Source organism: Egretta garzetta, unplaced genomic scaffold (genome assembly GCF_000687185.1).
Source record: "Egretta garzetta isolate BGI_Z169 unplaced genomic scaffold, ASM68718v1 scaffold176, whole genome shotgun sequence".
In the NCBI taxonomy this organism is placed as follows: Eukaryota; Metazoa; Chordata; class Aves; order Pelecaniformes; family Ardeidae; genus Egretta; species Egretta garzetta.
Window position 1 is genome coordinate 192,570 of NW_009259973.1, and position 12,412 is coordinate 204,981.

Below are 12,412 nucleotides of genomic sequence, written 5' to 3' on the forward strand. Positions count from 1 at the left end.
TTCGTGGAGTAGTGGGATATAGAGGTTAATAGCAGGACTGGTACATCAAAGAGAATCTCACCTGACACTTTATAGGGTGTCTTTTACGTAGGGCTTGTCCTTCAGATGGCTGCAAGGGGTTACGGGTTTTAAAAACAGTTTATACAAAAATATATCTACTTCCCTGTAATCATGCTGAAACAATCCCTCAGCTTTAGATGCACAAGCAATGGAAGGAGGCATTGCTCAGTTGTTGGATAAACTGGGAAAATGCTTGCTCAATCAAAGCAATGCATCTTTAGAATAGTGGAGCGTTTAGTTCATGGAATTGTTTCATATCTCTTGTTTTATTGGTGTTTACGTACATTTTAAACAGTTAGCAAAAATTAATAGCAGTGATGGCTAGAAACTGGAAAATGTTCCCTCTAAAATGTTCCTGAGATGGTAAAGGATTTCCTTTCCAATTTTTCCCAAGTGAGACTTAAATCTTACCATTACATTTGATTAAATGTTTAGCTTGTTTGTTTTTTTTTTTTTAAGCAGTAGCACTGAAGAAATCTTAAAGTAAATTGCTAATTTAGAAAGTCTACTATTAGAAACTTGTATCTGTATCAAAATGTGGAATGCCAGAAAAAAGTAATTTAAAAGTTTGTTTTTATTAAATGAGACCTGATTATGAGCTGCTGACTGTAAGGCCATTTGGAAACATAGGAATCAATTTATGGTCTTCATATTTGTATTCTGCATTAATGCAGACTTCTTGCTTCATCCACAATTATTCATCTATTTAAGGAATTATAGGAACACACCAGTACAATTGTTATGCTATAATTTAAGTAGATACTGTTTTGCACAAAAGCATGCCATTTGTGTCTCATAAGCACTAACACAGACAGAAATGTTAATATAGATGATTTTTTTTTTTTTTTTCTGTTAGCTGGAGATACAGATGATCCTCCAAGAATTACTCAAAATCCTGTCATCAATGGAAATGTAGCAATGGCTGATGGACATAACAACACTGAAGAAGACATGGAAGATGGTAAGCAAATATTTGATAAAAACATGTGGTTTGTCAGCTGCTTTATTTTTATGATTTTTGAGGACAAAATGGTCCATGTGTCCTTTGAACTGTAGCTCATTAAAAAGATGGAAACCTCTGTAGTTAGGACTGCTGGTTTTCTGTATAGGCATCCTTTTAAAATAACTATACAATAGGATTAGGCATCTGAGGGCTTGAGATTTTTTTATCTTACTCTTTCTAGGTACTCATTTAGAAATTGCTGAAAGTCATACTGTCCATTGTTATATCTTGTGATATGTCCCTTTAAACGTACTGCAGCTGGTGCTTTACTGAATAGTAATTTTGTCATTTATGCAATTCGTTCAGGACATTTAGAATCTTTCTCTCTCCTACTCTGTTCTCAGGTGGCAGCTGTGATCAGTTTTTGTCTTTGTACGTAAGTCAGTGGTAACTATCCTGTTGAGGAACATTTTTTTACCCCCCAACTCTGATGCCCATTCTCTTGCAAATGCAAGGGAAGAAGTGCGTATTGATGTTAATAAAAGGGAACATGTGCCTTTAAGATCTCTTTTGTTGTTGTTGTTCTATTAAATGAAAATGAGGGTGTACAGGTTTTTTTTCTGCTACAGAAGATCAGTTTAGACTGGCTATAAGGAAGAAATTCTTTACAATGAGGGTGGTGAAACACTGGAACAGGTTGCCCAGAGAGGTAGGGGAGGCCCCATCCCTGGAAACATTCAAGGCCAGGTTGGACGGGGCTCTGAGCAACCTGATCTAGTTAGCGGTGTCCCTGCTCCTGCGGGGGGGGGGGTGGGCTAGATGACCTCTAGGGGTCCCTTCCAACCCAAAACATTCTATGATTCTATGATTCTTTGAAATAATTTTTAAGTAGATGTATCTGGGCTTATTTAAAGAAAGATAATGAGTTTGTAAATCTCTTAAGTCTCTTATTATGTGTAGTGAGGAAAATGTACAATGGTATTTCTTTTCTTAGGAGAGAATATGGGTCAGGACTGCTCTTATTTTGAAGAACCAAATAAAATGGAGTTGGGAGAAGGGAGACAAAATATGAGTGGGATTTGTTCCCATCTGATTCCTTATTTTATGCTGTCGTGTGAGAGTACATTCAGGTCTGGGCATAAACATTTCTACAGATTTGTGCAAAATGTTGAGTGATTTTTTTTTTTTTTTTTTTTTTTTTTTTGTGTGTGTGTGTGTGAGAAGTCAGAGTTTGAGGTTAAAGGTCAGAAAAGTGGTTACTTTAATGTATTCAAGGAACATATAATAGAATACTGATAGAAAATAGTAATGTTCCATGAAGAGAATATGGTTTAAATTCAGGACAAAAGCATCTCATGGTTGAATTGACTTTGTATCATTGGCAAAGATAAAGTTTCCTCTGGTTAGATTCTCTCAATAAAGTAAAAACGAGGTCTGCTTAGCCTATGAGGTTTGTTTTTTTTATCTGATTGCCTGATCTCATTCAGGGGCCTTTGATTTCTTGCTCAGAGTAAGCAGCTGAGACTGAAATAGGGAATTCTGGTTTTATCGGAATCAAGTTACCTGTTGTAAAAGATGTTAAATGTCTTTGTCGGGCCATGATATTTGGAGGATGACAAGAGAAAAGATCACATGCATTGCCACCGACTGGCAAGGACAGGTCTGTTGAAGTTCTGTTCTCAGTAATGATGTTTATAGGTAGAAAGCCCGATAGTGTTTGCTATCCATACAGCCAGTAGATAACACATTGGTCAACTAGTATAAAAATTTGTCCAGAGGTTGGTCTGTATATCCTTGTACAAATTAAGCAAAAGGGACTTAAGCTGCAGAAGTAGCTGATGAAACCCAGGCCATATCATGGATGGCAAGTAATCAGATGTACACCTCTTCATTCAGAATAACATTGACTTTTTAAACACAAAGCCACTGTAAAACAGTCTCTGTCATTTACGAAATATTTGACTTGTCTCAGAGAACTGGATATGAAGGTGTCGTGGTAGGGCAAAGAAGTGTCTGAAGGTATTTGGCAAAAGGCTTGTGAAAGCTTCTGTGTTTATGGTAGTACTCGTGTCTTTGTGGACTTTCAGGATGGTCAGGAGCTTTGGTCCACTCTGCTGTGGGACATCTTTCAGGGTTAAAATGTGATTATTAAGCAATACTCTAATAGTTCCTCATTATCATATTTGAATAAGGAGTGTCTGGTTACATCTTGGTGCTGTTATAGCTCTGCATTGACACAGATAGAAAATAGTGTTATTGCAAAATATTATAATTGCGAAAACATTCTCACAGACTTGCATCATGTAAGTGGATGATGCCTCTTTTCCAAGTCTGGTAAATCAGATTAGTTGCTTGCTCTTGCATTATTTACACATTGGTGCAGTTGCTCTCTTGCTGTTTGTTCTCTTGCTATCCTGGCTTGCAGCATGATGTACAGGTACAATGGATGGCTTGGAGATTCGCAAGATAAGAAAAAAATGGAGGGAGACATTGGCATCTTCGATAAACATGCTTCATTTTCCATTGCTGTTATTCATAGCAAATGGGATCAACCTGAAGAATAAAGAATGCATGAAGAGAGTTTAGATGCCTCTTCAATGAAAACCTTAATGAGTTCAGTGGTTCTTGTGAAAGAGATGAAGAGTACGATAAAAGGTTGATGCTTCCAGCTGGATCATAGAAACCAGCTTTCCAGTGAATTTCTGAGTTAGGAAACTTCTGAGGTGATTTTGTTCTTTAGCACAAAAAGAAATGACTGATGGGAAAAAAAGTGCAGCTCTCATCCTCTTTGCTAGGCAACTAACCACAGGCATTATGTGTCATGGGGGCAGCAGTGGACCATCAACGGGACTTTCAGATAAGGCTGCGTTCTCCCAAGTGGTTTGACTAGAACCTGTCATTGCTATGTATGATGTCTTAGCAATTAAAAAGAACCAGCTGAAGGAATGTGCTAGTGCTTTGTACAGAGAATGGCTCAATGAAGCAAGCTTTGTGAGCTGGAATAGCAGCTTCTGCAAATAAAATAAAAAATAATAAAACCAAGGTTCTCATCAAATTCTGTTTGCAAGTACATCAGTATTTGAAACAGCACATAGAATAAATTCCCTTAGAAGTTAAAGTTCAAACAGAAGGTCCCTAGCTAAACATAAACTCACAGCTTTGCAATTACCTACTGAAGTCTCATTTCTGTTAAGAATTGCAGAGGCTAGGAGGCTTTCAGAAGCATCAGTCTTAGCCACATGCTGGTCTTGCATGTTGTATTTGGATCATTATTAAAATATTCATAGAATATTCAGCCAGTTTCTCCATTAATAATTCTGATTCAGCATATTTTGATAACCTCCATGTACTTTAAAGGTAGCAACATTTACTAAGAGAATAAAGAAATCTGCTTTTCTCAAAGGTATAAACACTTAAATATGTGCTTCAGTCTTAAAACGGATCATGTTCTGTGTTTGGATCTCTGATTTCAAGGATTTTTGTCCTATCAAGGTGCTAAATGTGGCATTCATCTCATCAGTGGAAAAAAAAAACTTTTCCATGTAGCAAATATAATCTGTTGCATGTTATTTCACCAAGCATTGTCAACCGGGTCTGTTCTTTTTACCTTGTGTTCAGGATCATGTGTCATATTCGTAGTTCAGGGACTTACAGTCTTACTTGCCAGTCACTACTAAATTATCCTGCTGCCACTTGCAGTCTTTTATTGGAAATTGGCGGACCTGTTTGATGGTGAAAAAAGGTTTTATTTATTTATGTGCTCAGAATACTCATCGTGCTTACTATTTAAACTTTGTTTTTCAATATAATTAATGTTTTAATGGATTACACTTGCTAAAAATACGGGCTTTCTGGAAGGAAAGGAAGGTTGTTACCCGGGGGGGCGGGGGGCGTGTTTTGTATTTTTTAAGAAACTTCTGGTTTAGGGTTGAGAAATACAGGCAAACTTTCTCTGAAGCATCTGCAGATGCTGCGTGGGCTGCCTTTTTTAGCTGATGCCGTAGCAGCGCTTGCTGAAGTGCTCTGAAAGCTGCATCAAAGGAGGCAGAAAGCAAACTTGGGTGGCTCATCTTTCGGAAGCTTAGACTAAGCCCCAAAGTGCTGATCTTGATCATGAATAGGGAGGCGTTCTTGAGCTGTTTTGAGATACACGTGATGCAAAACTGATTTTTAAATTGTTAACAGTGTTATGGATTTTTTTTTTTCTTTATTCTGCCTGTGAATCAAGTTTGAGAGCGTACAGCTCCTTTGGCTGCCGCCTGCCTGGCTCTTGGTCATAGAAGACCTGCTGTCTACTCTTGTCAGCAGACAATGAGTAGGTAAAAAGGGTAGGGAACAGGTTTAAAGTAGGTTAAGTAGGACTACTGGTTAGTTACGCTGACTTGAAAAGAAAAAGAGGAGAAAATAATCCTTTGAACTCTTCTGTTGCTGAGGAAGCCGGCGGCACAGTGTAACACGAAGGTCATTGCAGGTGTAGAGGAGAGAGGAAGCTGGTTTCTGCTGTAGTACTATTACTTTCAAGAGGTAATTGGGAATGCTTAGGGCTGTCAGGCCATCCATACAAATAAGATCAATGTGTTGCCAAGATCAATATCAGAAGTAGGACAAACTGCTTGAAAAGAAAACCATTTTGCAAGGGAGAAGAATGGAAATCTCTCAAAGCTCCCTGGCGGCAGTGGGCAAAACTTGTTAATTTTCTGTATCGAAGAGTGTGATCTTTACAATGTTGCATGTTGTAATCAAGAGAGTTTCATTTTTTTAAGTAACGTAGCAACCAGGGCTCACCTGTTTTTTAAAAAAAATCATTGAACACTGTCCCTGATGCCATGCAAAGCTTTCTGAGTGAACAACTGCTTTGCATGTACAGAAATAATACATTTGTTGTATACTTGTTGTGCGCCTTGTCACATAATCTCTCTAATTTCTGGCTTGGTGTCATTGTACCTCAGTGCTTTTGGTTTTGGGTGTCACTACGCGTGTGACATATCTGCTTCAGTTCTGCCTCATCCATGGGTGGTGTGAGAACAGCAGTCTGACCATGGGTGCTGCCTGCCACCTCGTATGGTGCTCAGGCCTCCTTATGCCCAGCAGCAAACCTTTCCATGTTACGCAGGTGTTAAGTTGGAACCACAGAAGAGGAGGAGAGCGTCTTGTGCATACTTTGTACTTCATCTCTGACTGGTAAAATTGCTGGGATAAGATGCAGGTTTTTCCTCCCTGTATGCAGTATAAGCCATGTCAATAAAGAGAGCCCATTCTTGTGCCTTCCTGAAGCTGTCGCAGTCTCCAGCACCCTGTTATAGCTGTGTACAACAGAAGAAGAACAGATTGTGGTATATGAAGAACTGGGGATGTGGGAAGAAGGCAAAATTAGTTTAATTGTGTGTGTCAGACTAAGCTATTAAAAAAAAAAAAACAATAACCAAAACCAACCCCAAACAGTGTCTCATTTAACTTTGTTTTAAACCACTAAAAATCTCTAAAATTTTCACATACCACAAAGAATGCAGGACCCTACTCTTGAGTTAGTCTTCATCAGACTGCTATGAGATTTTAAAAAAACCCAGTAACCATCCATGGGGTTCATCTGTTTCAAAAAGATACTGTTGCAAGGCAAAACCAATTACGTGGTGACTTGGTATCAATAGGGCAGTTGAACAGATTGTGAAAATCCTTTGCACACCTTGGTTCATGCAAGCAGCTAACTTAAGCTGGGCTGTGGAGCGTTAGCGGCCTGTGATTTATGTTGTAAAGCATTTGATGTCTGTTTCGCTGTGCTTGCTGCTGTAGAAGAAAGTTGAGTGGTAGCAAATTCTAGTGCTAAAGAATTCTTTAAGAAAATCGCGTACAAAAGGAACACGTCTTTTCAGTGCTCTGTTTTCCTGAATGGTGTTGCAGTGTTTTTCAAAATGAAAACATAGAAGCATTAGTTGCTAAGGAGTTCAGTGCTTATTCAGAGTTTAGGATTTGTTTGGTTGCTTCCAATATCCCACTACATGAAACACGCTCATGTTGCATGATTTTTGAAAATGACGTTTTGGAGTGAAGAACATCACTTTTTTCAAATAACTTTTTGTGTGTGTGTTACAGATACAAGTTGGCGATCAGAAGCAACGTTTCAGTTTACAGTTGAACGCTTCAACAGATTGAGCGAGTCAGTTCTCAGTCCTCCCTGCTTTGTACGGAATTTGCCATGGAAGATCATGGTTATGCCACGACTCTACCCGGACAGACCACACCAAAAAAGCGTAGGATTCTTCCTTCAATGTAATGCTGAATCTGATTCCACGTAAGACCCTCTTAATTATTGTAAAAGTCCTTACTTGATACTGGTTAATCTGTCTTGCCAGAAATACAAACATCTAACAAAATTATTTTATCTAGCTTTCTGCAAGAGGAGAGAATTCTTGCAAGGATTTGAGTCCCTCTTTCCCCCACCTTTGTAAATCCCAAAGCATAAGAGTAATTCTTTCTTTAGGAGGGGCTAAAAGTAACTTGTGTAGCTACAAGTTGGTGGTAGAATTTAGATATATTTCTGTTTGATTGTGGGGGAGAAGTTTTGAATAACAGTTTTCTTGGTATGGGAAAAGTTCTGGGTTTATTTCAAATTGAAGTGCTACTGGAGCTTCTCTAACCGTGCTGAGCTATGAATCCTGCCCTGTAAAGCATGTGAGCAGGTAACTGCTAGCAGCTGAGGCAGAGCAGTGTATGAGGTAATCATCTCCTTAAATGGAGTATATTGCTCATCAAATGAGATACAAATGTGTACATGTTCTGGGAGTCCTGCGTGCAAATCAAAGTTGGCTATCTTTGACCAGTTTTGTCAATAATGGGGAGATTTAAAAAGATAAACACAAATTCCTGGGGCATTACTGCAGTTTATCCACCTAGAGTGCAGACCCCTCATAGGTATCCTTTCCAGTAGGGTAATTCCATTCTTGCACCAAATTTCATACAACTTACAGTTCACTCTGTAAGTTGCTCTTTTCTGTAATTTTTATAATCCAAAAGTGAGTCCTCAGTGCAGAGTAAAGTAGTAAGTTTTAAATATATTGACTAATACATTACAGTCATAGAAGTGATTCTCACACAAGTAGTCACAGAAAAAGGATAATGTGATGTCCAAAAGTATCAATCAAGGTGTAGATGATGGAGCTAAGCAAGCAGTTATGCCACTGCATGAGGCAGTGACAAGACCTTGTCTGAACTGATACTCAAGTCTGATCGTCTTGCACTAGTGGGATGAATTTGAACAGGAATGGTCATAAAGAAGTGCTGCTGAGAAAATTAAGAGTATTGGGGAGTTTATCTTGTGGGAGGGAGGGTAGAACCACTTCCTCCTTTCCTTAGCCAAAGGCTGAGTTATCCCACTCTGGAGACACCAAGCGCTTTGAGTTGGCCTACCCATCTGCACTGAAGTAGAATAGCTCACCTTAGAGAGCACTTACTGCTTCTTTAACCCCTGTTACCTGCAATTGCCCCCAGTACTTTCTTAACAACACAGTTGCCCTGAGAAAATCTCCATTCCAGCTTCACATTCATAATGTGGCTTCAGAAAGCCTCAGGGATTCATACCCTCAAGAACAATTAACCAGATCTTACTATCTAATAAGAAAAAAAAACCCCAAACCTATATGTGAAAGTAATGTACCAAAAATCCCTAACAAATAAATTATTTTAATGACCATAAAAAGCTTGGGTTTGAATGAGTTTCAAATGTTTCTTATGTATTTATAGGTCATGGTCTTGTCATGCACAAGCAGTTCTCAAGATAATAAACTACAAGGATGATGAAAAATCATTCAGTCGTCGTATTAGTCACTTGTTCTTTCATAAGGAAAATGACTGGGGCTTTTCCAACTTCATGGCCTGGAATGTAAGTAATTGGACATGTATTAATCTATTACTAGAAAGCAGTAGCGTTGAACTTACACTCCTGAATATCGAGATACCTATAGAAAAGTTTCAGGGTTTTTTTCCCTCCAAGCTGTTATATTTTTTTCTGTCATTGCTGAAGATTCTTTTTCAGTTTCTTATGAATTCCCATACTTAATTATTATAGATTGCTTTTACTTATGTCGTGATTTAAATATTCCCCTTTTACTATTTTCTGCATATCTGAAAGCTTGGGTTTTGTTTTCACTGTGTGATAGGTAATGTCATTCTGAAACAGCGTAGATTTTCTTGCATTTTCATGTGTTCTTTGTACATATGTACAGATATTTAATGCCTTAATAATATTGCTACAGCTTATCTTGAATTGAGACTGCTTTTCAAGCATTTTCAAAGGTTGGGCCCTTAATTTTTCATCTGGCTGGAATATTGTCCAGGAGAAGCAGAGCCTTTGATGACTGACTCTTATTCACAGAAAATTGAAATAGTACTGCAAAATTTTAAAAGCCAGGAACAAGTTTCTTGGACTGAGGCATTAAAAAAGTATTAAAGCGTATTAAGCTGAAAAACGGCTTTCTTGGTGTCCTTCAGTTTATTATTACTGTTAGCTCAGGCTTGAAAATTAAGTGATGTCTAACTGAATACAGTCATGTTGCAAGATCTGGTTTTCATGTTCGTGTGTCTTTCCTGTTTTACAGGAAGTTACTGATCCTGAAAAAGGTTTTATAGAAGAGGACAAGGTTACTTTTGAAGTCTATGTTCAAGCAGATGCTCCACATGGAGTGGCGTAAGTATCTTTGTTTAAAAATAAAATTCTTAATCCTAGTATTTTTATGTTCCTTGAGATTGTTCAAGTATTTGTGTTATTAATATTTGTAGCTCTCATAAGAAATTCTTGCTTTGTCACCTTTAATTGATGAATTCTCACGTGGCAATATTTTTCAGTAGTCACATAGATATTTTTGTATAGGTCAGATTTCTATTTGCATTAGTCAGCATAATGTTGTAGAACTTTAACTTCTGTATGAATTGGTTTGTGATTTAACACCTCTGCAAATCTAGCCTCAACATTTCTGATCTTACAGCTGATAAGGGTTTCAGACACAGTCAGGTGGCTCTGCTGTCTGTCTTGCCTTGGTTTACAGTTGTATTAAAACTGCCTCATGTGAGTCCTTCTACTTCATGTCACTTGTAAACAAATCGGTTGTACTGAAATGCAGACTTGCCCTTAGAAGTACAGTTCTGGGTTCCAGTACACTTTCATAGTAAATAATTTCTCTGCCATATAGAATATCTTGAAAAAAAAAACCAACCAAACAAAAAAACCAACTAACAAAATCATAAAGCATTTAATTGCGAAGACTGTTGTTACTGGCAGGCAGTAGTGAAGTGTAGCCTGTTACTTGAACCTTAATAATGAAGAGAAGGTGATATCTACCAGCAGGGCTACCTTAGAACAAATACTCTTTATTATAGTTAATACAGAACTATCTTGTTTTTAACTACTAACTATTTTCTAGGTGGGATTCAAAGAAGCACACAGGATATGTTGGCTTAAAGAACCAGGGAGCAACTTGTTACATGAACAGTTTGTTACAGACTTTATTTTTCACAAATCAGCTACGGAAGGTAATGAATATGTGAAAGAAAATCAGATTGCTAATTGAAACATCCCATATGCTATATTTATAAATGCTTCAAAACAGAGCTGTAAGTTCTTTTGCCTCCTTTGTCCTCTTAGAGAAGTTAGGGCTTACATGGTGATGCACATCTTACTTGAGGCTCAGTGCAGGAAGCTTCCTTTTATAGTTTGTTGAACATAGGTTCTTGGGTTTTGTGGAAGCACACAGAGTGCCTGGTGAAGATCTGAGTTCAAGCGGTGTTTCTTGGACTGTCTTATGTGTTAATGTTGTTATAAATTGTTGGAATTAAAAAAAACCCAAACACCTCTACATCTTGCAAATGAGAGACAGAGGTAATTTTCCTTTCTTGAAATAGTTAAAATAAAGAAGTCAATTATGACTTCTCAGCCCATAAACAGTGTAAAAAGATAAACATGTATGACCTTTTTAGTTCATTTGTTTTGTCTTTTAATTTATATTATGCAGTTGAATTTTCTGTTATTATGGTTAACACCTTTGTAGTGATGGGAAGCATTATAATTTCCGTAGTTCAAACAATTTTATATTTGCTTCATTCATATTTTTTTATTTGCTTTAGATACCATTTCTTTGCTGGAAGGAAGCACTGCTTTAAATACCAGCTTAATAATTATTTCATCCAAGCCCAGGATGAAATATGCTAGATAATGTATCATTTTAAAATAGTGCAATATCTTTGATGGGATGAAAACATAAATGCTGACTTGATACTAGCTATCTGGAAGAGGGGATATACTTGGGAAAAAAAAAACCAACAACTTGGCACCATTTATTTTACTGGAGTGTCCTATTGATCCTAATTCATCCTTCTGCGCATTACTGTTCTGATTGTGTATCTCTTAGTGAAAATGAACTGTTATGACTTCTGCTTTCTCTTGTGTATACGAGTTTTTACATTTCAATAAGGTTTCTTTTCTACAAAATTTCCCTTTTCAGTGTACCTCCTTTTCACTGTCTTAGGTTTTCCACCATCTTATAATTTTTTATATCATTGTGGCCTCTAAGTGTCCCAGTTGGGATTTGTTTTTTCTCTTTTGCAATGTGCTGCTTACTCTGAAGTGTTGCAAAAAATAGCTCGTTAAACTCCAGTCGACTGTAACTGAGATCTTACCAATGCCATTTCCAAGAAATAAATCACAGAATGGCAAGGGTTGGAAGGGACCTCGGGAGACCATCTAGTCCAACCCTCCTGCTAAAGCAGGTTCACCTAGAGCAGGTTGCACAGGACATCGTCCAGGCAGGCTTTGAGTATCTCCAGAGAAGGAGACTCCACAACCCCCCTAGGCAGCCTGTTCCAGGGCTCTGTCACCCTCACAGTAAAGAAGTTCTTCCTCATGTTCAACTGAAACCTCTTATATTTCAGTTTGTGCCCATTGCCCCTTGTCCTGTCGCTGGGCACCACTGAGAAGAGTCTGGCTCCGTCCTCGTGACATCCACCCTTGAGGTATTTGTATGTATTGATGAGATCCCCTCTCAGTCTTCTCTTCTTCAGGGTAAACAAGCCCTTTCCTCATAGGGGAGATGCTCCAGTCCCCTAATCATCTTTGTTGCTCTCGTCTGAACTCTCTCTAGGAGTTCCTCATCTTTCTTGAACGGAGTAGCCCAGAGCTGGACACAGTACTCCAGGTGGGGTCTCAGCAGGGCAGAGTAGAGGGGGAGGATAACCTCCCTCAACCTGCTGGCCACACTCCTCTTAATGCACCCCAGGATACCATTGGCCTTCTTGGCAACAAGGGCGCACTGCTGGCTCATGGTCAGCTTGTCATCCACCAGGACTCCCAGGTCCCTCTCGGCAGAGCCACTTTCCAGCAGGTCAGTCCCCAGCCTGTACTGGTGCATGGGGTTCAACCTCCCC

General features: G+C 38.5%; 1 protein-coding gene across 3 annotated transcripts in view; it reads left to right on the forward strand.

Annotated features, from left to right (window-relative positions):
- The window catches only part of USP7 (ubiquitin specific peptidase 7), a 67,148-nt gene that overhangs the window by 21,592 nt on the left and 33,144 nt on the right, over positions 1-12,412 (forward strand). For all 3 annotated transcript variants that reach the window (XM_009640329.2, XR_004842213.1, XM_035895847.1), the window contains 5 exons: positions 917-1,021; positions 7,094-7,292; positions 8,741-8,879; positions 9,595-9,683; positions 10,417-10,525. In XM_009640329.2, coding sequence (XP_009638624.1) covers positions 979-1,021; positions 7,094-7,292; positions 8,741-8,879; positions 9,595-9,683; positions 10,417-10,525 — 579 coding nt within the window. In that variant the 5' untranslated portion in view covers positions 917-978. Of the gene's footprint in view, positions 1-916; positions 1,022-7,093; positions 7,293-8,740; positions 8,880-9,594; positions 9,684-10,416; positions 10,526-12,412 lie in introns of those variants that run through there.